Source organism: Microchirus variegatus (assembly GCF_963457635.1).
Source record: "Microchirus variegatus genome assembly, chromosome: 2".
In the NCBI taxonomy this organism is placed as follows: domain Eukaryota; kingdom Metazoa; phylum Chordata; class Actinopteri; order Pleuronectiformes; family Soleidae; genus Microchirus; species Microchirus variegatus.
The window spans coordinates 44,041,989-44,066,586 of NC_139803.1; the positions used below are offsets into that span (position 1 = coordinate 44,041,989).

A 24,598-nucleotide genomic window follows, 5' to 3' on the forward strand; every position below is an offset into this window, starting at 1 on the left:
GATGTCCCATTGAAATGTCTCACTGAGATGTCCCATTGAAAGGTCCCACTTGGATATTCCATTGAAATGTCCAGCTCAGATGTCCCATTGAACCTTCTTGGACATCCCATTGAAGCGTCTCAAAGATGTCCCATTGAAATGTCCGACTTGAATATTCCATTGAAACTTCTTGGACATCCCATTGAAATGTCTGCGATGTCCCATTGAAATGTCCCACTGAGACGTCCCATTGAAGCATCTCACTTAGACGTTCCATTGAAATGTCCAACTCAGATGTTCCATTGAACCTTCTTGGACATCCCATTGAAATGTCTCACTGAGATGTCCCATTGAAATGTCCCACTTGGATATTCCATTGAAACTTCTTGGACATCCCATTGAAGCGTCTCACAGATGTCCCATTGAAATGTCTCACTGAGATGTCCCATTGAAATGTCCCACTTGGATATTCCATTGAAATGTCCAGCTCAGATGTCCCATTGAACCTTCTTGGACATCCCATTGAAGCGTCTCAAAGATGTCCCATTGAAATGTCCGACTTGAATATTCCATTGAAACTTCTTGGACATCCCATTGAAATGTCTGCGATGTCCCATTGAAATGTCCCACTGAGACGTCCCATTGAAGCATCTCACTTAGACGTTCCATTGAAATGTCCAACTCAGATGTTCCATTGAACCTTCTTGGACATCCCATTGAAATGTCTCACTGAGATGTCCCATTGAAATGTCCCACTTGGATATTCCATTGAAACTTCTTGGACATCCCATTGAAGCATCTCACAGACGTCCCACTGAGACGTCTCATTGAAATGTCTCACTTAGATGTCCCATTGAAATGTCCAGCTCAGATGTCCCATTGAACCTTCTTGGACATCCCATTACAGCGTCTCAAAGAAGTCCCATTGAAATGTCCGACCTGAATATTCCATTGAAACTTCTTGGACATCCCATTGAAATGTCTGCGATGTCCCATTGAAATGTCCCACTGAGATGTCCCATTGAAATGTCCCACTGAGACGTCCCATTGAAGCATCTCACTTAGACGTCCCATTGAAATGTCCAACTCAGATGTTCCATTGAACCTTCTTGGTACGTCCCATTGAAGCGTCTCACAGACGTCCCATTGAAATGTCTCACTGAGATGTCCCTCGTCCCATTGAAATGTCCCGCTCGAAAGTTTGACGCTAAATTCCAGTTCCACGAAGTTAAAAGATCGCAACGTCCGACACCGAGCGATTTCTTAATCCGTTCAGATTAACAAATCGTTCGTTACGACGTTAGTTTTCGCCGTTTAGTTTGTCGTCAGAGCAGACAAACGTAGTTCTTGGGCACATTCCCGCGTCTCCCTCCCACAACTCCCACAATCCACTGCTCATTCACAGCCTCCACCTGAGTGATGATGTCACCCACCTGCAGGACGAGACACAGATGGGAGGGGGGGGGGGGAGGGTGGAGGAGGGGGCGTGGTTTAAAAACACGACACCTGATCACGTGACCGCCGCCACCGACGTCCTCGTGAATCTCACTCACCTTCAGCGAGATCTCGTCCTCGCTCTCCGCCGTGAAGTCAAACAACGCCTTCGCCGCTCCTTTAGACGCCGCCGCCGCCGCCGCTTCCTGCTGCTGCTGCTCTGTGATTGGCCGAGCTGGAAAACAGGAAGTAGTGGTTTAATCTAATCTAATCTAACGATGACATCATCTGTGTGTGTGTGTGTGTGTGTGTGTGTGTGTGTGTGTGTTACCGTGGCAGGGTTGTGTGAATGCGGCCGGGTAAAGCCCCTCCCTCCCCTCCAGTCTTCCTCTCCTCCACTCGGCGTCCACGTGCTCCGTCACCAGGATCAGCGCCCCCTTGTGGAAGGACAGGTCCTCTGCAGCCTGACCGGGGTAATCAAACAGAGCCAACGCCCACTCCTCGGACTACACACACACATATAAACAGGTTTTTATATCTTAGCGAGGACACAATGTAATCCCTAAACCCCTTACCTTAACCTTAACCATCACAACTAAGTGTCTAACCCTTAACTTAATCCTAAAACCAGGTCTTAAGCGCCTTAAAGATATGAGAACCAGACAAAACGTCCTCAAAAAGACAGAAATACAAGTACAAACACACATAAATGTGTTAGTGAGGACACATTAGAGACATAATGCAGTTCCTAAACCCCTTACCTTAGCCATTAGCTCGGGCCTAACCCTTAACTTGACCCTAAAACCAGGTCTCAACTCTGTTAAAGCCCCTTAAAGATATCAGAACCTGACAAAACGTCATCAAAAAGATAGAAATACAAGTACAGAGACATACAAACTTATTTTTTAATCTTAGTGAGGACACATTAGCCCCTTACCTTAACCATCACAGCTAGTGCCTAACCCTTAACTTAACTCTAAAACCAGGTCTTAAGCTCCTTAAAGATTTGAGAACCAGACAAAACGTCCTCAAAAAGATAGAAATACAAGTGAGGACATAAACTTCTTTTTAATCTTAGTGAGGACACGTTTGCCCCTTAAATTAACCTTAACCATCACAACTAGGTGCCTAACCCTTAACTTAACCCCAAAAACAGGTCCTAACCCTGAAAAATCCCCTTAAAGATGTGAGGACCTGAAAAACATCCTCAAAAAGAAGAAATACAAGTAGGGGTTAGAATTGGGTGAAAACAGTGAAAAAGCCCCTTAAAAATATAAGAACCAGACAAAACGTCCTCAAAAAGATAGAAATACAAGCACAAACACATACACACTTGTTTTTCTCTCTTAGTGAGGACACTTCAGCCCTTTACCTTAACCTTACCCATTACAGCTAGTGCCTAACCTTTAACCCTCAACCTTAAGACCTGGTTTTAGGGTTAGAATTGGGTGAAAACAGTGAAAAAGGCCCCTTAAAAATATAAGAAACAGACAAAATGTCCTCAAAAAGATAGAAATACAACAATAACAACTACAGTTAAAGTCAGATTAGGTCATGTGACCATCAGTGAAACCCGACCTTCCTGTTACCGCTCAAACGAGTCAGGCTTTTATTTTGAAAGCCAGGGTGAAATAAAAAGGTATTTAGGTGTTTTATAAAAGAAGAAAACAAAACTAAACTCCCAGTGAGGAGTTTCTAATCTTCACTGCATCAGACACTGCCCTCTGGTGGTGTGAGGTAAGAACGCGGCGCTCACTCACCTCAGCGTTAGAGTCCTGCGGCGTCTTCGCTGCAAAAATAAAAGACAGTGTTTACGTTTAGTGAAAATGAACATTCAACGGGAGCAAAAGTGACAGATAAAAGGTAAAGAGAAGGAAAACAAAGAGAAACCAGTTTAAAAAACAAACAAACACGGTTTAGTTAGTTAAATACTTCAGTGCAGAACTCGTCACATAATAATACCATAAATCAATAAACTTGAGTAAACAAACGGAAAAGAAACCGTAGGAATCTTTAACTCACCTGAAGTCTCCGTCGTATCCAGCGGCGTTTTCGTCGTTTCCTCCGGTGACGTTTTCACCGTCTGAGGCGGCGGCGGCGGCGGCTCCGTCACCTCAGTGAAGTTGAGCGGGAATATCCCGATTCGCCCGTGGATCTGGCCCCGCCCCCAATCCTGCCCCACGAGCTCCAGGAGAGCGATGACGTCGCCCTGGGAGAAGGTGAGCTCGTCCTCCTCCTCGCCCTCGTAGTCGAAGAGGGCGACGCAGCGCGGGCCGCTGCGACAAAGAAAACACGGAGCACCGGAGTTCAGCGGGGGGGGAGGGGAGTGTGTGTGTGTGTGTGTGTGTGTGTGTGTGTGTGTGTGTGTGTGTGTGTGTGTCACACACACCTGACAGGAGCAGCATCTGGTTGTTCTTTCTGCTCAGGAGGCTGCACAGGTAGGATGGACTGAAGAGAGAGAGGAAACACAATCATCACTCAAATTAAAAGGAGAAGAAAAACATGGCTGCTGCAGGGATGTGAGAGAAATCACTCTAAAATCTAAAATCTGTTAAAGACTACGACGTCTTTATAACACGTTCACGTCTTTATCTTCACTGTTAGACAGACTTTTCCTTGTGGAATCTGAAGTTTCACTCTCCCACACCAAAGCCCATAGAGAAAATCAGTGATTTTAGCTCACAGGGGACACAGGAGCTGCTGGTCCTCTGCTGCCTCGTGTGGTCAAATTGTGTCACTGAGTTAAGTCGAAAATAAATATTTTGAAAGCTGAATTGAACAAAATCAGTCATTGTAACTCAGTGATGGAGGCAGCAGTGGATCAACAACTCCTGCGTCTCTGTGATGTTAAAATCACTGATTTTCTCTATGGGGTTTGGTGTGGGAGAGTGAGTGACTTTGGTGTGGGAGACTGAGTGGTTTACAAATGTCAGTTTTTTGTTAATTAAACCTATTGTACTTCATAAAATCCACATCAGTTTAAGTCTACAGTATCTTTAGAACACGTTCACGTCTTTATTTCACTGTTAGACAGACTTTTCCAACAGGAAACTGAAGTTTGTAAACCGCTCACTCTCCCACACCAAAGTCCATAGAGTAAACCAGTGATTTTAACATCACAGCACACAGGAGTTCACGGGAGTTGTTGATCCACTGCTGACTCCTCACTGAGTTATAATGTGCTATTTTAAGAAATTTGGCTTTTAAAATATTTAATTTAGCCTTTACTCAGTGACACAAAGTGACCACACGAGGCAGCAGCAGACCAGCAGCTCCTGTGTCCCTGTGAGCTAATGGGCTTTGGTGTGGGAGAGTGAGTGGTTTACAAACTACAGCTTATGAAGTGTTTCAGTACCTGAGACTGTGACAGGTCCAGGCTGGGTTTACACTCGCTGTCCTGGTGGACTCCTGGTTCTGGTTCTGGTTCTGGTTCCATGTCCAGGAGACACTCAGACACTGAGCTGGTGACAGGAGAGGCGGGGCTTAGATCCTCCGGGGGCGGAGCAGGACTGGGGTCGTCGAGGACGATCAGCACTTCCTGTTTCTGTGGGACACGTTTAGAAACGACACGAGGTCAAAGCATAAATATTCTGTGTGTGTGTGTGTGTGTGTGTGGGTGGGTGGGTGTGTTCTTGTACTTGCGGCATACTGAGGACCAGTGAGGGGTTTTTAACCAACAAAGTGAGGTCATTTTTACAAAGTGAGGACATTTTGGTCGGTCCTCACTTTGTTTTCATTGAAATCACTTCCTCAGGTTGCTAAAACATGCTTTACTCAATTTGTCAAAAAATATAATTCAAATTTTGGGCAAGATATGATGTTTTTGTCAAATTTTGGACAAAAATTTTTTTATCAAAGTTTTTTTCAAATTTTGGGCGACATTATAGTGTGACGTTTTTGTCACATTTTGGACCAAAAATTTTGGGTACATTTTTTTTTTCAAATTTTGGGCGACATAGTATATATAGTGTGACGTTTTTGTCACATTTTGGACCAAAAATTTTGGGTACATTTTTTTTAAAAATTTTGGACGACATAGTATAGTGTGACGTTTTTGTCACATTTTGAACCAAAAATTTTGGGTACATTTTTTTTTTCAAATTTTGGACGACAGTATAGTGTGATGTTTTTGTCACATTTTGGACCAAAATTCTGGGTACATTTTTTTTTTCAAGTTTTGGACGACATAGTATAGTGTGACGTTTTTGTCACATTTTGAACCAAAAATTTTGGGCACATTTTTTTTTTCAAATTTTGGGCGACATAGTATAGTGTGACGTTTTTGTCACATTTTGAACCAACAATTTTGGGTACATTTTTTTTTTCAAATTTTGGACGACAGTATAGTGTGACGTTTTTGTCACATTTTGGACCAAAAATTTTGGGTACATTTTTTTTTTTCAAATTTTGGACGACAGTATAGTGTGACGTTTTTGTCACATTTTGGTCCAAAAATTTTGGGTCCATTTTTTTTTTCAAATTTTGGACGACAGTATAGTGTGACGTTTTTGTCACATTTTGAACCAAACATTTTGGGCACATTTTTTTTTTCAAATTTTGGGCGACATAGTATAGTGTGACGTTTTTGTCACATTTTGGACCAAAAATTTTGGGTACATTTTTTTTCAAAATTTTGGACGACATAGTATAGTGTGACGTTTTTGTCACATTTTGGACCAAAAATTTTGGGCACATTTTTTTTTTCAAATTTTGGGCGACATAGTATAGTGTGACGTTTTTGTCACATTTTGAACCAAAAATTTTGGGTACATTTTTTTTAAAAATTTTGGACGACATAGTATAGTGTGACGTTTTTGTCACATTTTGAACCAAAAATTTTGGGTACATTTTTTTTTTCAAATTTTGGACGACAGTATAGTGTGATGTTTTTGTCACATTTTGGACCAAAATTCTGGGTACATTTTTTTTTTCAAGTTTTGGACGACATAGTATAGTGTGACGTTTTTGTCACATTTTGAACCAAAAATTTTGGGCACATTTTTTTTTTCAAATTTTGGGCGACATAGTATAGTGTGACGTTTTTGTCACATTTTGAACCAACAATTTTGGGTACATTTTTTTTTTCAAATTTTGGACGACAGTATAGTGTGACGTTTTTGTCACATTTTGGTCCAAAAATTTTGGGTCCATTTTTTTTTTCAAATTTTGGACGACAGTATAGTGTGACGTTTTTGTCACATTTTGAACCAAAAATTTTGGGCACATTTTTTTTTTCAAATTTTGGGCGACATAGTATAGTGTGACGTTTTTGTCACATTTTGGACCAAAAATTTTGGGTACATTTTTTTTAAAAATTTTGGACGACATAGTATAGTGTGACGTTTTTGTCACATTTTGGACCAAAAATTTTGGGCACATTTTTTTTTTCAAATTTTGGGCGACATAGTATAGTGTGACGTTTTTGTCACATTTTGAACCAACAATTTTGGGTACATTTTTTTTTTCAAATTTTGGGCGACAGTATAGTGTGATGTTTTTGTCACATTTTGGACCAAAATTCTGGGTACATTTTTTTTTTCAAGTTTTGGACGACATAGTATAGTGTGACGTTTTTGTCACATTTTGAACCAAAAATTTTGGGCACATTTTTTTTTTCAAATTTTGGGCGACATAGTATAGTGTGACGTTTTTGTCACATTTTGAACCAACAATTTTGGGTACATTTTTTTTTTCAAATTTTGGACGACAGTATAGTGTGACGTTTTTGTCACATTTTGGACCAAAAATTTTGGGTACATTTTTTTTTTTCAAATTTTGGACGACAGTATAGTGTGACGTTTTTGTCACATTTTGGTCCAAAAATTTTGGGTCCATTTTTTTTTTCAAATTTTGGACGACAGTATAGTGTGACGTTTTTGTCACATTTTGAACCAAAAATTTTGGGCACATTTTTTTTTTCAAATTTTGGGCGACATAGTATAGTGTGACGTTTTTGTCACATTTTGGACCAAAAATTTTGGGTACATTTTTTTTTTCAAATTTTGGACGACAGTATAGTGTGACGTTTTTGTCACATTTTGGACCAAAAATTTTGGGTACATTTTTTTTTTTCACATTTTGGACCAAAAAAATAATAAAATAAAATAAAAAAAGTTTTCCAGCCCTTTTTGCTCTGGGGCTCCACTTGCAGTCATTTTATGGTACTGCAACCAGAAGTTCTTTGTAGTTGTGATTCATGAAGTAGATATTTGTAATTGTGTTGATTTATAAAGTGGAAATGCTGGTCCTCACTGTCAGCAACCCAGTCCTCAGTATGCAGCAAGTACAAGAATGAATGTGTGTGTGTGTGTGTGTGTGTGTGTGTGTGTGTGTGTGTGTGTGTGTACCGTGGAGCTGCTGTAAAGTGGATGTCCAGGTTTGGGTCTCGGAGGAAGAGGAGGTCCTTTCTTTGGGACTCTTTGTTGCTGATTGGCCGTCACAGGCGTGGGAGGAGGAGGAGTAGGAGGAGTCTGCGAGGGTGAACACTGACTGGCCGGTGACGCTGCGGGGGCGGAGCCAGCCGAGGCGGAGGTGACGGCTGGAGGCGGAGGTCGCTCTGGGATGGATTTGATGGGCGGAGGACGGAGGGGGAGGAGCTTAACACTTGAGGGCCTGAAGAAGACGATGGAGCACGAGTCAGCATTTTAAACAGAGAGTGTGATGCACTTTAAGGCTGTGTAATTTAAACTCTTAAGTGGGTTTAAGGTTTATTTGTTATTTTATCTGCACCAAAAGAAAAAAAACTGGTTTAACTTGGTTAAATTTAAATGATTATTATTCAAATATAAAGCTTATTAAAGTGTCAGACTCTGCTGAACATCGTCGAGTGAGTCAGGAAATGTTACCGTGGAGGAAGAGGAGGGTCAGAGCTGGAGCTTTCTGCTCTGACTGGAATCACCGGGTTTTTCCTCTGAGCTGGAGCTGGAGGTTTGACCGGAACTGGAGCCTGAGCTGGAGCTGGAGCTGGAGCTGGAGCCGGAGCTGCAGGTTTGACCGGAACTGGAGCTGGAGCCTGAACTGGAGCCGGAGCTGCAGGTTTGACCGGAGCCGGAGTTGGAGCCGGAGCTGCAGGTCCTGCAGGTTTGACCGGAACTGGGTTTGGGTCTAGAGACGTTTGAGAAGCAGCTCCACTGGGTTTGGGAGCCAGAGCTGGAGCTGAAAATGATTCAGATTAATTTTCATTCAGATTAAAATGAATAAATCAAAAATGAAAAGCCACATTTTTGTGATGAATAGACGCAGAAATGAAATCTCCGACCCCAGCTTTAATAAGGTGCTGTTTGAATAGTTGCATCATGGGAAACAGCACTTGTACACACACACACACACACACACAGTGGGGCTCATTTTCTTTGCACACAATCACAGCACTTGTCTTTCACAATACTGGGGGTTGCGTGATAAAACCCTCCCTCACACACACACAGAGAGACACACACACACTTTTGCATATTCCAGCCACTTCACAAGTGAGATTTGCATCTCTAAGCTTTCAAACACTCCCTTGTACGACAGCTACATCCAGCTTAGTCACACACACACAGACACACACACACACACACACACACACACGGACACACACACACACACTCACCGCTGGCTCGGCGTGGTGAGGTCACAGCTGTCGGTTTGGTCGAGACGCCGAGACGAACACTTCCTTCTCTCACTGAAACAAAAACGATTCAGACAAAATGATTATTGAACGTTTCCCAGCATGCTTTGTTGATCCACGACGGTCATATTTCAGTGGTTTAGATTATTTTAGATATATCTTAATAACACGTTCACGTCTTCATCTTCACTGTTAGACAACAGGAAACTGAAGTTTGTAAACCACTCACTCTCCCACACCAAAGCCCGTAGAGAAAATCAGTGATTTTAGCTCACAGGGACACAGGAGCTGCTGGTCCTCTGCTGCCTCGTGTGGTCACTTTGTGTCACTGAGGTCAATCTGAGCAAAGTTTTTCAAAAGCCGAATTGATAAAATCAGTCATTGTAAGTTAGTGATGGAGGCAGCAGTGGATCAACAACTCCTGTGAACTCCTGTGTGCTGTGATGTTAAAATCACTGGTTTACTCTATGGACTTTGGTGTGGGAGAGTGAGTGACTTTGGTGTGGGAGAGTGAGTGACTTTGGTGTGGGAGAGTGAGTGACTTTGGTGTGGGAGAGTGAGTGAGAGTGACTTTGGTGTGGGAGAGTGAGTGACTTTGGTGTGGGAGAGTGAGTGACTTTGGTGTGGGAGAGTGAGTGACTTTGGTGTGGGAGAGTGAGTGACTTTGGTGTGGGAGAGTGAGTGACTTTGGTGTGGGAGCGTGAGTGACTTTGGTGTGGGAGAGTGAGTGACTTTGGTGTGAGAGAGTGAGTGACTTTGGTGTGGGAGAGTGAGTGACTTTGGTGTGGAAGCGTGAGTGACTTTGGTGTGGGAGAGTGAGTGACTTTGGTGTGGAAGAGTGAGTGACTTTGGTGTGAGAGAGTGAGTGACTTTGGTGTGGGAGCGTGAGTGACTTTGGTGTGGGAGAGTGAGTGACTTTGGTGTGAGAGAGTGAGTGACTTTGGTGTGGGAGAGTGAGTGGTTTACAAACTTCAGTTTCCTGAAAAATGTCAACAAATAAGATAAATATGAGTTGATTGATCGTAAACAGGAAACACTGACCCGTTTCCTGCGCCTCGTCAGCTGTAGGCTCCGCCCTCGCTCTGCTGCTGACCTCCACCGAGGGTCTGGGGGGAAGAGTCGGGGAGGATTTATCCAGGTTTCCTCTGGGGGCGACCGCGGGTCTGGGTGGAGGTCTGGGGTTAGTGGAGGAGGAGGAGGAGGAGGAGGAGGAGGAGGAGGAGGAGGAGGAGGCGTCACTGAGGGAGTGGGTGAGTTTGGGTGGCGGGGGCCTGGGGGCGGGGACAGGGGCGGGGACAGGGGCGGGGACAGAAGGCGGGAGCGTCTCAGTGGGGGACTGTGGTTTCGGTGCGAGTGTGGGTTTTTCGGCCGTCCTGACCGGTTGCGGTTCGGCCTCGGATGCCGACGACGACGACCCGCCGTCTTCCCAGAATACTTTGCTGGACGGTTTCGGAGCTTGTGAGAAGCTCTTGGGCTTGGGTGCGACGGTGGGCGGGGCGGATTTGGCGTGCTGTCCCTGGAGACGGGGGCGTGGCCGGGGTTCGGGTCTCGTCGCCGCAGCATCGCCGCAGCTTTCGTCGGCCGCCTGCTGCTCGAAGGCTTGAATCCTCGCTTTCAGAGCGGCCATGTCCTCGCCGTCGTCTTCTTCTTCCTCCTCCTCCTCCTCGCTCTCTGATTGGCCGCTGCTGTCGCTGTGGCGTTCAGGGAAGCCCCAGTCGTCGGAGCTGAAGGCCTGGAGCAGCTCCTGCAGGTACTTCCCCTGACTCACTCCTGCGGCGGCGTTAGCGTTAGCTCCGGCGCGGGCTGCTAACGTGGCCAAACCGTCATCACGCAGTTTCACCAGAGTCTGGACTTGGACTTCGCCGCCGCCGCCGGTTGGCTGGAGGTGGAGCTTAGAGCGGGGGCGTGGTCTAGGTCGCTCGGTTTGGGAGCAGGTGGGCGGAGTCAACGGCGCAAACAGGTCTGTGTCGGCGCCGAGTGCTGATTGGCTGGTGGTGACGTCTTCAGCGTGAGAGAAAGATGGCCGCGGCGGTCTCACTGGTCGTCTCGCTACACGGGGGGGAGGGAAAAAACTCAATTATTTACAAACAAACATCAAACACGAACGTGAAAACAACGGCGAGCGACACTCACGCTGCACGCCGCCACCGCCGCCGGGACCTGGAGCGGACCCCGTGTCCGTCTGTGTGGCGATGGTTATGGAGGACGCGGGACGCGACGAGGAAGAGGAGGAGGAAGAGGAGGAGGAAGAAGATGGAGGCAGCGGCGGCAGGAGAACCTGCTCCTGCGTCTTCTCTCTGATCACCTCCTCATAGGAAGGAGGAGGCTGAGGAACGGGGAAAGCATCATTAACACCAAGTTTAGTTCAGACCACTCACTCTCACTCACCAAAGTCCTGTGGTCACTTTGTGTCACTGAGTTAAGTCTAAATTAAATATTTTAAAAGCTGAATTCACCAAAATAAGACGTTTTAACTTAGTGATGGAGGCAGCAGTGGATCAACAACTCCTGTGAACTCCTGTGTGCTGTGATGTTAAAATCACTGGTTTACTCTATGGACTTTGGTGTGGGAGAGTGAGTGACTTTGGTGTGGGAGAGTGAGTGACTTTGGTGTGGGAGAGTGAGTGACTTTGGTGTGAGAGAGTGAGTGACTTTGGTGTGGGAGAGTGAGTGACTTTGGTGTGGGAGAGTGAGCGACTTTGGTGTGGGAGAGTGAGCGACTTTGGTGTGAGAGAGTGAGCGACTGTGGTGTGGGAGAGTGAGTGACTTTGGTGTGGGAGAGTGAGTGACTTTGGTGTGAGAGAGTGAGTGACTTTGGTGTGAGAGAGTGAGTGACTTTGGTGTGAGAGAGTGAGTGACTTTGGTGTGGGAGAGTGAGTGACTTTGGAGTGGGAGAGTGAGTGACTTTGGTGTGGGAGAGTGAATGACTTTGGTGTGGGAGAGTGGGTGACTTTGGTGTGGGAGAGTGGGTGACTTTGGTGTGGGAGAGTGAGTGACTTTGGTGTGGGAGAGTGAGTGACTTTGGTGTGGGAGAGTGAGTGACTTTGGTGTGGGAGAGCGAGTGACTTTGGTGTGAGAGAGTGAGTGACTTTGGTGACATCTTTATCTTCACTGTCAGACAGACTTTTGCAACAGGAAATTGACGTTTATAAACCACTCACTTTCCCACACCAAAGCCCAAAGAGAAAATCAGTGATTTTAACATCACAGGGACACAGGAGCTGCTGGTCCGCTGCGGCCTCGTGTGGTCACTTTGTGTCATTGAGGTTCATTGAAATGAAGGTTTTTAAAAGCCTTATTGTCAAAATAAGACGTTTGAAGTTAGTGATGGAGGCAGCAGTGGATCAACAACTCCTGTGAACTCCTGTGTCTCTGTGATGTTAAAATCACTGGTTTTCTCTATGGGCTTTGGTGTGGGAGAGTGAGTGGTTTAGAAACGTCAATTTCCTGTTGCAAAAGTCTGTCTGACAGTGAAGATAAAGACGTGAAACATGAAACTGACTTCAGATCAGCTGATCACCTGTACGGCTGGAGGGATGGTGGATCCCCAGATCTGTGCAGCAGGAGGAGGAGGAGGAGGGAACCCTCCAGAGGCTCCGGGGAACCAGGACGCTGCGCTCAGAGGCTCTGCAGACAGGATGGTGATCTCTGGTCGCCTGGCAACAGGAAGTCAGCAGAAGACACACGTTTACAGATTCACTATATGAAAAAGTTCATATTTAGTTTGAACGTTTAAACAGATTAAACAGCGTCGTTCTCTCACCTCCTGTCCCTGTCCCTCTCTCTGTCTCTGTCTCTGGACGTCTCAGAGACAGACGTGGACCTGGTGGACGCTGAGACACAGACGGGGAAACAGCAGACGATAAAAGCGTCAAACACGTGGACACGGATACGGTCTCTTTGATTCAAAGTGTCCTATGTTCAATTAACGTCAAACTACAGCAGCTTTAAAGTGAAGAATTCGTCAAAATTTGGATTTTATTTAAACTCTAAAGTGGAGAAAACAAAAATAAACTAAATTAGAGAAAATAAAAGTCTGTTTTTGACACAAACACATAAATATACATACATGTAAAACTCATTTGCTATGAAACATTTTATTTATTCATAAAAAAGAACAGTTTTGTTCCTTTCCTGCCACTTAGTGTGACAGAAATATCATTAAATAAAGTCCATAAATAATTGACGACGTAAAACACAGCAAAAACCAAACGTCAAACAGCTTTGAATAAAAGAAAAGAACGTGAACAAATAATAAATATGAGCAAATATATCACCAAAATATGACGACATTTATTCATGTTTCTTTGCAGATTTTAATGCTTTATTTACATTAATCAAAGTGTATTTTTTTATTCATATTTAAGCTACAATACATTATTTTGTAAAACCACATAGTTGGTGTTTTTGTGCGTACACTTTTATTTTGTTTAATAAATTAGAACCAGAGACATTTATTTTGAAAACCACAGTGTCGCGTATTAGTGCTGATAAACAGAAACGACTAGTTTTATTTTGAAAACTGCTGGGTTGCGTTTTTCGTGTAGAGCAACAGAAAACTGAGACATTTATTTTGAAAACGACAGTGTTGTGTATTAATGTGGATACATTAATACTTTTATTTTGAAAAATGCAGGGTTGTGTATAAACTGCTGAATACATGAAAAATAGCAACATATTTATAGACAGATTTTTGGATTATGACTCGTTCATTGTTTTAATTTGTTAATTCACGGTTAATTTCATCAAAAAAACACTCTTTAAAACACAAGATTGAGCGATTATTGAAGTGATGACAAATTATATTTAGTCTACGACGAAACACGGGTCGACCTTTGACTGTTACACTTTGACTTTTCCTTGTGTAAACTGACGTCTGTAAACCACTCACTCTCCCACACCAAAGTCCATAGAGTAAACCAGTGATTTTAACATCACAGCACACAGGAGTTCACAGGAGTTGTTGATCCACTGCTGCCTCCATCACTAACTTACAATGACTGATTTTAATGAATTTAAAATATTTAATTGCTACTTAAATCAGTGCCACAAAGTGACCACACGAGGCAGCAGAGGACCAGCAGCTCCTGTGTCCCTGTGAGCTAAAAATCACTGGTTTTCTCTATGGACTTTGGTGTGGGAGAGTGAGTGGTTTATAAACAAATAAGGACTAAACACAGGCCGACCTTTGACCTCTCACACACACACACACACACAGGTTAAAAGAAGACTCACTTCTCTTGATGACGGCTCTGATGGACGACAGTGGACCTTGACTGGAGGAAAAAGAAGAGAAGAGGAAACCGTGAGTCACTTTGTTTTAGTTTAACCTCGTACGTCTCTCTCTCTCTCCGTCTGTTTTCCAGTGACAAACGAAGCTCGCTCGCCCGTCCCCGTCCACTCGGCTAAATTGACGATGTTTTTTCCGTCTGTTTTCTGTCAAAGACGACGCTTTAAGACACGAGACGACAAACAAACAAACAAACAAAGATGCCCCTACGGGGACGATCGGGAACTTTTTTGAAATAAGAGGGAAACTGACTCAGGAATTTTTTTTTCCCCTCTTTCGCTCACACTCACACACACACACACTCACACACACACACACACACACAGATAAAAACAGAGAAAAACAACACTCCCTCATTTCCTTCTCTGTCGTCTCGCTGAAAAACAGACAACGATAAAACACGTTTGTACTGCACTGGTCACTTCACAGTTAAACCTCCATGGTCATTTTTTTATAAAGTTGCGGAGTCATCAGTAAAAAAAAAAAAAACTTAAAAAGAAAAAAGAACTTTCCAGCCTCTCGTTTAAATCACATTACGTCATTTTTCAGGCTCTAAAAGCAGCCGTTTGTTTGAGGTCATCTGAACTTTAACCGTCTTTAAATGTCTTTTTAAGCAACTTTACGACGTCTTTAAGAACGCGTTCGCGTCTCTATCTCACTGTTAGATGGACTTTTCCAACAGGAAACTGAAGTTTGTAAAACCACTCACTCTCTCACACCAAACCCCTTAGAGAAAACCAGTGATTTTAGCTCACTGTGGACACAGGAGCTTTCTGGTCTACTGCTGCCTCGTGTGGTCACTTTGTGTCACTGAGTTAAGTCTAAATTAAATATTTTAAAAGCTGAATTAACTAAAATCAGTCATTGTAAGTTAGTGATGGAGGCAGCAGTGGATCAACAACTCCCTGTGAACTCCTGTGTGCTGTGATGTTAAAATCACTGGTTTACTCTATGGACTTTGGTGTGGGAGAGTAAGTGACTTTGGTGTGGGAGAGTGAGGGACTTTGGTGTGGGAGTTTCCCGTTTGCTGCCAAACAGCAGAAAACTCCTCACCATACTGAGACTCCCCTTCCCCAATAAAACACACACACACACGCACCCCCCCCCACACACACACAGAGTCTTTAAACCCTGTGACTTCTCAGACTGGTTGCCATGCCAACCAGCCGGCAGCCCAAATACTTTGAGGAGTGAGTCAGAGTCAGAGACCTGAGGAGGTGAAAGGCTGAGAGGACACAGAAGAAGAAGAAGAAGAAGTTTTTCTTAAATGGAAACAGTTGAAGATCAAAGAGAGAAAACCATGTGTTTTAAAAGTGGGTCACATCAAACATTCAACTGCTGCTACAAATTATTCATCTTCTTCAAAGACAAAGACTCTAAGAACACACCACTGTTGCTATGGGGGGGTGTTTTACAACGGAGACTTTTACTGTGAAAACTAACAGAATATGATACTTTTATTTTGAAAACCACATGGTCGTGTTTTAGTGTGTAAAGTCACACTTTTATTTTGTTTAATTGTGGAAGAACAGAACCCAAGACATTTATTTTGAAAGCTATGGGATGTTGTTCAATGTGGACTAACAGAAAACTGAGACATTTAATTTGAAAACTACAGTGTTGTGTATTAGTATGGATAATTTTATTTTGAAAACCGTGGGTTAGGTTTTAGTGTAGATCAACAGAAAACAGAGACATTTATTTTGAAAACTACAGTGTTGTGTATTAGTGTGGAATAAAAAGAAAAGTATACTTTAATTTTGAAAACTGCACGGTTCGGTTTTAACATAGACCAACATAAAACTACAGTGTTGTGTATTATTGTGGATGAATTAATACTTTTATTTTGAAAAATGCTGGGTTGTGCATAAACAGAAATGAATACTTTTATTTTGAAAAATACAGTGTTGTGTATTAGTGTGGATAAACGGAAATGAATGCTTTTATTTTGAAAAATACAGTGTTGTGTATTAGTGTGGATAAACGGAAATGAATGCTTTTATTTTGAAAAATAGTGTTGTGTATTAGTGTGGATAAACGGAAATGAATGCTTTTATTTTGAAAACTAAAGTGTTGTGTATTGGTGTGGATCAACAGAAATTAATACTTTTATTTTGAAAACTACAGTGTTGTGTATTGATGTGGATAAACGGAAATTAATGCTTTTATTTTGAAAACTAAAGTGCTGTGTATTAGTGTGGATAAACAGAAATTAATACTTTTATTTTGAAAAATACAGTGTTGTGTATTAGTGTGGATAAACGGAAATGAATGCTTTTATTTTGAAAACTAAAGTGCTGTGTATTAGTGTGGATAAACAGAAATTAATACTTTTATTTTGAAAAATACAGTGTTGTGTATTAGTGTGGATAAACGGAAATGAATGCTTTTATTTTGAAAACTAAAGTGCTGTGTATTAGTGTGGATAAACAGAAATTAATACTTTTATTTTGAAAAATACAGTGTTGTGTATTAGTGTGGATAAACGGAAATGAATGCTTTTATTTTGAAAACTAAAGTGCTGTGTATTAGTGTGGATAAACAGAAATTAATACTTTTATTTTGAAAAATACAGTGTTGTGTATTAGCGTGGATAAACCTAAATTAATTATTTTATTTTGAAAACTGATTGGTTGCGTTTTAGCGTAGACCAACAGAAAAAAGAGACATTTATTTTGAAAACTACAGTGCTGTGTATTAGTGTGGATTAACATAAATTAATACTTTTATTTTGAAAACTGTGTGTTAAGTTTTCGCGTAGACCAACAGAAAACTGAGACATTTATTTTGAAAAATACAGTGTTGTGTATTGGTGTTTTGCTGTTTTTCATGCAGGAGGATTGTGCGTGAACTACTTCCTGTTTACAGCTGACGGCTGTGGTCATGTGACGTGTGTTTCCAGGCGTGTTGGCGTGGATTCAGCAGCAGAAAAAGAAGAAAAAAGAATAGTGTCTCACCTGAGACGATGCTCTGGTTTACGTCTGCCGGGACGACCTGTGGAGACAAATCAGGATTAACACAGTGACAGAGACAACAGCGCCACCTGTAGAGACTACATGGAATTAAAACGAAAGCCGAAAGCAGAAGATTTGAAAGTGAGGACACTTTAGGTTTTTAAACAGCTGACGATGCAAAAAAAAAAAAAACTGGACGACTGGATTTTCCTCTGTCGGTGAGGACTCTCCTCCTTTACTACCTTGTCTCCTTTCCTTCCTTCCTTCCTTCCTTCCTTCCTTCCTTCCTCGCACTGATAAACCACGTCGACTCGACTTCCTGAAAAGTGTCTCAAAATCTAAACGTTTGTCCAAACGTCTTCTTTTCCTCCTCTGTCCAGATAAAATGAAAACCCTCTTTTCTTTCCTCTTCTTCTCCCTTCTCTGGACGTCACAAGGCCCCGCCCACCCTCTTCCCGATTGGCGGGGAGCTGACACAGAGCCGGGCCGTGATTGGCCCACAGCGGCGGTGTTTCTGCTGGAGTCATCAGCTGCTCGATCACTTCCAGATGTTTGAGCTGCAGCAGGAACGACAAAGAGCTGCGTTCAAACACGCCGACGCATGACTCAGCAAAACTCTGCTGCTGCTCGCAGAGGTCAAAGGTCAAAGGGAAACTGAAGCTTCCCAGGACGACAACAGCTGTCAACTCCACCGGGAGGCGCTACTTCCTGCTCATGACCTCATGTTTGTCAATGAATACATGGCTTTTTTTTTAAACTCTGGTTTTCTTTTAACTGTGGACCAACAGAACCCAAGACATTTATTTTGAAAACCATGGGTTACTTGTTGGCGTGGACCAACATAATCTAAACACATTTATTTTGAAAACTGTGAACTGCTTGTTCATGTGGACCAACAGAACCTAAAGACATTTATTTTGAAAACCGTGTGTTGCTTGTTAGTGTGGACCAACAGAATCTAAAGACATTTATTTTGAAAACCGTGGGCTGCTTGCTAATGTGGACCAACAGAACCTAAGACATTTATTTTGAAAATCATGGGTTGCTTGCTAATGTGGACCAACAGAATCTAAAGACATTTATTTTGAAAACCATGAGTTGCTTGTGAGTGTGGACTAACAGAACCTAAAGACATTTATTTTGAAAACCATGGGTTTCTTGTTCGCATGAACCAACAGAACCTAAGACATTTATTTTGAAAATCATGGGTTGCTTGTTCGCATGAACCAACAGAACCTAGACATTTATTTTGAAAACCGTGGGTTGCTTGTTTGTGTGGACCAACAGAATCTAAGACATTTATTTTGAAAACTATGGGTTTCTTGTTCGCATCAACCAACAGAATCTAAAGACATTTATTTTGAAAACTACAGTCTTGAGGTTTTGTTTGGCCCTTTTATTCTGAAAACTGCTGGGTTGGGTTTCATGCACTAAATGCTTACTGCCGCTACCCTGTGGTAATGGACAACCAATGATGTGTTTTTTTTAATAAATGCAATAGTTCTGTATTTATTAAATATACAGTATTTCGATCCCTGTTTTTTTTATTGTAAATGTGGAAAAATCAGCTTTAATTTCAGTTTTGAAGATTATTTTGAAAATCTTCCAACATTTAAATGGTGCAGCTGTGTTTCATAAACATAAAGTCGACTGTGGAGGAAACTAACGAACCTCAGACGCCAGAGAAATTCATCTCAGACTGTCGTTAAATCCACACACACACACGTACACGCACACACAGAGCAGGAATGTTGTAAACAAAGATTCTCAATCTAATCTGACAAATATTCACATTTTAGAAGCTGAATAATGACAGAAACATGAAAATATTCACATTTAAGAAGCAGAAAAATGACAGAAACATGAAAATATTCACATTTAAGAAGCAGAAAAATGACAGAAACGTGAAAATATTCACATTTAAGAAGCTGAAAAATGACAGAAACATGAAAATATTCACATTTTAGAAGCTGAAAAATGACAGAAACGTGAAAATATTCACATTTAAGAAGCTGAAAAATGACAGAAACTTGAAAATATTCACATTTAAGAAGCTGAAAAATGACAGAAACTTGAAATTATTCACATTTAAGAAGCTGAAAAATGACAGAAACTTGAAAATATTCACAATAAAGAAGCTGAAAAATGACAGAAACGTGAAAATATTCACATTTAAGAAGCTGAAAAATGACAGAAACGTGAAAATATTCACATTTAAGAAGCTGAAAAATGACAGAAACGTGAAAATATTCACATTTAAGAAGCTGAAAAATGACAGAAACGTGAAAATATTCACATTTAAGAAGCTGAAAAATGACAGAAATGTGAAAATATTCACATTTAAGAAGCTGAAAAATGACAGAAATGTGAAAATATTCACATTTAAGAAGCTGAAAAATGACAGAAAGTAGAAAATATTCACATTTAAGAAGCTGAAAAATGACAGAAAGTAGAAAATATTCACATTTAAGAAGCTGAAAAAAGACAGAAACGTGAAAATATTCACATTTAAGAAGCTGAAAAATGACAGAAACGTGAAAATATTCACATTTAAGAAGCTGAAAAATGACAGAAACGTGAAAATATTCACATTTAAGAAGCTGAAAAATGACAGAAACTTGAAAATATTCACATTTAAGACTCTGAAAAACAATTGTGTGAATTTAGAGTGAATGTGTGTCATCACAACATCTCCAGACTCTGATGCTGTAACGTTTCCAAAGATATAACCAGTCATTGAGGTGAGGTCAAATTATACGCTTGTCTCGTTCACACAATTATAACTAGTGTTTTCCTGACGTTTAACTAATGGCTCTAAGTGTTGGCTCAGGCCTGCACCATCACGTTTGTGTGTGTGTGCGTGTGTGTGCATGTGTGTGTGTGTGTGTGTGTGTGTGTGAGAAAGAGAACTTTGACCCACATGATGACATATGCTGATGCCTGTTGATACAAGAATTTATGGCGTTGGGTTTCAGAGGGTCACACCCACACACACACACACACACACACACACACAGACTGAAACTAGTCAAAAATGAGAATTTGTTTCATAAAAACACACAAAAATCATCGTATCTGAACAAACCTAATCGTCATATGACACCACTGGCAGATAAATACTGATGTTAGCCACTTCACAAAAGACTTAGCTCATGAAACATACGTCAGTTCACGTCTACGATACCTTCAGAGTACGTTTAAGTCTTTATCTCACTGTAAACCACTCACTCTGCCACACCAAAGCCCATAGAGAAAATCAGTGATTTTAGCTCACAGGGACACAGGAGCTACTGGTCTACTGCTGCCTCGTGTGGTCACTTTGTGTCACTGAGGTATGTTATAATGAAGGTTTTTTAAAGCCGAATTGACAAAATCAGTCATTGTAAGTTAGTGATGGAGGCAGCAGTGGATCAACAACTCCTGTGAACTCCTGTGTGCTGTGATGCTAAAATCACTGGTTTTCTCTATGGGCTTTGGTGTGGGAGAGTTATTGAGGCTTTGACCAATCACAGAGCGGCTCAGAGAGAGAGAGTGCCCCCTATTGCTTGTTCTACTAAGTCTGCGATCGTTTAAGAATATGTTTGACGGACTTTCCCAACAGGAAACTGAAGTTTATAAACCTGAAATTGACGATTCGATTCAGCTTCAAAACTAAACCAAACTCTCCTTTAAAAATTGAGCATTTTAAAATGTAAACGCTAACCCCCGACTCACACGTGTGCTTTATTTCTATATCGTCAAAACGGACTTTATCGTTAAGTGACAACTTTATATTCGGCACACAAGAAAAGCACATTAAAAGTGTATTTTAAGTCCAGTCTGTTCAAAGTTTTGTCAGCACAGTGTTAGATTTTACAGGGAAGCTAGAAATACCACAGAGCTGGAGGATAATCCCAGTGTGTGTGTGTGTGTGTGTGTGTGTGTGTGTGTGTGTGTGTGTGTGTGTGTGTGAGTGGATTATCCAAATAAGTGCAATCCATTGTATTTTTTAGTGCCGTGCAAAAGGTTAACGCATTACACGTTTCCATGACGACTGACCGGAAAAAGGCGCGCGTGACGCCATGTTTACGTGCCGCAACACCGGAGTCCAGGCGCAGGCGCCGCTTACCAGTTAGCTCCGTTATCTGCATTAGCTCCCTTTAGCGCCGTTAGCGTTAGCCTACAGTGGACCTGGAGCGGTCTGTTTATTAAAGGAAGAGAGCAGCGCTAACAAAATAACCAGCGTACCCGTGTACTGCGTGCGTGTGCGTCTGTTTTTTAAAGGTTAGCGTTAACTTTAGAGACTCATTTTAACGACGCGGAGTCACGTAAACATGGCGCGTTAACGTTTGACATCGCTAGTGTTTTTGTCAAAAAATATGCTTTTGGTGGGAGAAATTGTTTGTTCTGTTGCGAAAATTGACTTTACTAAGTAAACACGACTTAGTGACGCAACTATACAAACACATGCTAGGAAATATCTTTTTTTTGTGTGTTTTTTTAAGCAGAAAACAGGGTCATAATAAAGTGCGATTGTCCAGGAATGACGGGACAGATGAAGCTCCCCCTGGTGGCATGTCAAAATAATCCACGAGCTATCTATGAACTATTTTCACCTAACTTTTTACTTGTCCTATATAAGTATATTGTATATATATTGTCCGAGGAATATTCATGACGTCATGTTTTACGGGAAAGTTTCAAGGTCATAAAACGTGTTTTTTGTGTGCCAGTAGGGGGCGATAGATACAGATTAGCTAGCTAGATTAAGTTCCAGTGAAAGACCTTATTTTTATTATTAAAAAAGGTGCTATTTGACACGTGACAACTTCATTGTTCAGCACTTATCAATAAATATGATCAATATCACTTGGATTCAGTGTGAAAAATGTACGATTTTTGTGTATTTTGGGGGTTTATTTTACCTCCGGAGGAGCGGGGCTGCCGTCGGACCACTTGTTCCCGGGTGTCCCTCATGTTTTCCTCGTCTTCCTCAGACCGAGCCTCGGCCATGTCGCTGCTCCTCCTTCTCTCCGTGTTTGTCTCGGTTTGTCTCGGGTAAAAGGAACTGGGTCAACACTCCTCTTTCTCCTCCTGCTGCTGCTGTTGTCTCGTCGCTAACATCCACCACAACCACAACAACAACAACATTAGCTCCGCGACCCCGCGACAACTTCTCCCGATATAACACCGTCAACTTCCCCCGCCGAAGCCGAGTTCCGGCTCGGACACACACTCCGACGTCGCGTTCGGCAGCGACGGCGGCGTCGACGTCGTTGAAAGCCGCTGTTTTGTGTAAAACAACGCGTCAAACTGGGCAGAGTTTCGGCTAAAGTTTCCCTCGTCCTTCCTCCTCTACTCTGCCCGGCTGCTGCTGCTGCTGCTGCGGCGCGAGCTCATCACGCACAGCTGCTGCACGCGCACCGGCCCCGTGACGTCACGGACTGGGAGAAAAAGGGTGCGCGAGCAGGAAAAAAAAAAAACAATTAGCCTAGCAAACAACAGCGTGTCAAATGACCACAAAGACAGGCTAACAGTTAGCTTTAAAAGCGCTAGATCAATATGTGTGCGTTAAATCTGATCATATTCACAGATTGAGGATTTAATAAAGCAAATAAATGTCCAAAGATTATGCTAATAACGAGGCAAAATGACAGTTAAGTGATGCTAATGACCAGAAAGGCACCAAATAATCGTAAAGAGATGCTAAACTATCACAAACAAACAAACTACCTTGAATCTGACCACAAATATGAGACAAGATCATATTTGTGATTGAAAAAGAGAGTTATTTCCAGGTATATGATGCAAAACAACAACAAATAGACTGGAAACGATAGGAAATGTGATGCTAAATGACACGAAAACAACCTCAAAAAGACACGATAACAGTTAGCTTTAAAGCGCTAGATCAATATTTGTGCGTTAAATCTGATCAAATTAACAGATTGAGGATTAACAGTTTGGTCTAAAGCGCTAGATCAACCTTCCGTGTGAAACAGTCAAAGAGATGCTAAATTATTAAAAACAAACAAACTACCTTAAATCTGACCACAAATATGAGACGAGATCACATTTGTGATTGAAAAAGAGAGTTATTTCCAGATATATGATGCTAAACAACAACAAATAGACTGGAAATGAGAGGAAATGTGATGCTAAATGACCTTTAAAAGTAAAATGACACAAAACAACCACAAAAAGACACGATAACAGTTAGCTTTAAAGCGCTAGAGCAATATTTGTGTGTTAGATGGTCGACTTAAATCTGATCAAATTAACAGATTGCGGATTTAACAGTTTGGTCTAAATCGCTAGATCAATCTTCCAAGTGAAACAATCAAATAAAGGTACAAAGATTATGCTAATAATGAGGCAAAATGACAGTTAAGTGATGCTAATGACCAGAAAGGCACAAAATAATCATAAAAAAGACAAAAAGTGACCAGAAATATTATCACAAAATGACAGAAACGACCAGAAATTACAATAAATATGATGATAAAGACAAAAATGTTCAGGAATATAAGACAAAGAGGGAAAAATTACCTAAGATAACAATGAAAAATGGCCAAAACAGACAAAAATGAACAGACATACAACACCTGACACGGTTTGTGGTTTACAGTGAATGTAAATGACGACAACAGGACGTTTATTACATGTGTAGAAACTGTATTTCATCGACTTCCTCAGGAACAACGGACGATGAATGAGGAGAGAAAAGCCAAAGAAACCATGACGAGGCAAAAATATCGTGATTACAGCGACGGAGTCACGACGAAGACACGTAAACAGTCATTAACGCGTCCGGACTCTCAGACGATCGTCGTCTGTAAATAAGCTTTTGTGCTTCATTTCAACATGTTTTCATTGTGATAAATGTGATTAAAAAAAATTCAAATGAAATTAAAATTCACAAAACAAGATTTGACTGGAAGGTTTGAAAAATCTGTAGTTTCACTGTTTTACCACTAGAGAGCAGCACTGGTGTTTCTATCTGCAGGTGAGCAGTCAAACACTGACCTCTGGTGGATAAAGGCTGACATTGAAAAGACACATATATCACATCGTGTGGCCACTGTTTTAAGTTTATAAATACAAAGTGACGTGTTGTCTTCAATTCGGCGCACATTACAAGTGATAAATCAACATATTTCATTCATTCACATGTAATTTAATGATTTCAAAATGTACTAATTTTGTTTAAAATCGTCAGATATTTATTTGTATTTCATATAAGATGCAGATATTTAAGTCTTTCTCTCTCTCTCTTTGGGGCGTGTTTTATTATCCTTGTGGGGGCGGGGCTTCAGTGTTACCTAGCAGCCAGCAGGAGTGATTGACAGC

General features: G+C 41.7%; 1 protein-coding gene across 1 annotated transcript; it reads right to left on the reverse strand.

Moving 5' to 3' along the window:
- Window positions 1-1,287: 1,287 nt before the first annotated feature.
- LOC310942396 (uncharacterized protein) lies at window positions 1,288-22,261 on the reverse strand (the record flags this gene model as incomplete). The annotated part of the gene is made up of 18 exons (XM_083907776.1): window positions 1,288-1,412; window positions 1,533-1,648; window positions 1,745-1,919; window positions 3,174-3,202; window positions 3,436-3,689; window positions 3,803-3,861; window positions 4,769-4,957; window positions 7,761-8,025; window positions 8,259-8,568; window positions 9,008-9,079; window positions 10,067-10,211; window positions 10,260-11,074; window positions 11,159-11,351; window positions 12,546-12,681; window positions 12,789-12,858; window positions 14,261-14,301; window positions 17,273-17,309; window positions 22,174-22,261. 18 exons carry the CDS (start codon window positions 22,259-22,261, stop codon window positions 1,305-1,307), a joined length of 3,102 nt encoding a protein of 1,033 aa, XP_083763902.1. The 3' UTR covers window positions 1,288-1,304.
- Between the last annotated feature and the right edge of the window lie 2,337 nt (window positions 22,262-24,598).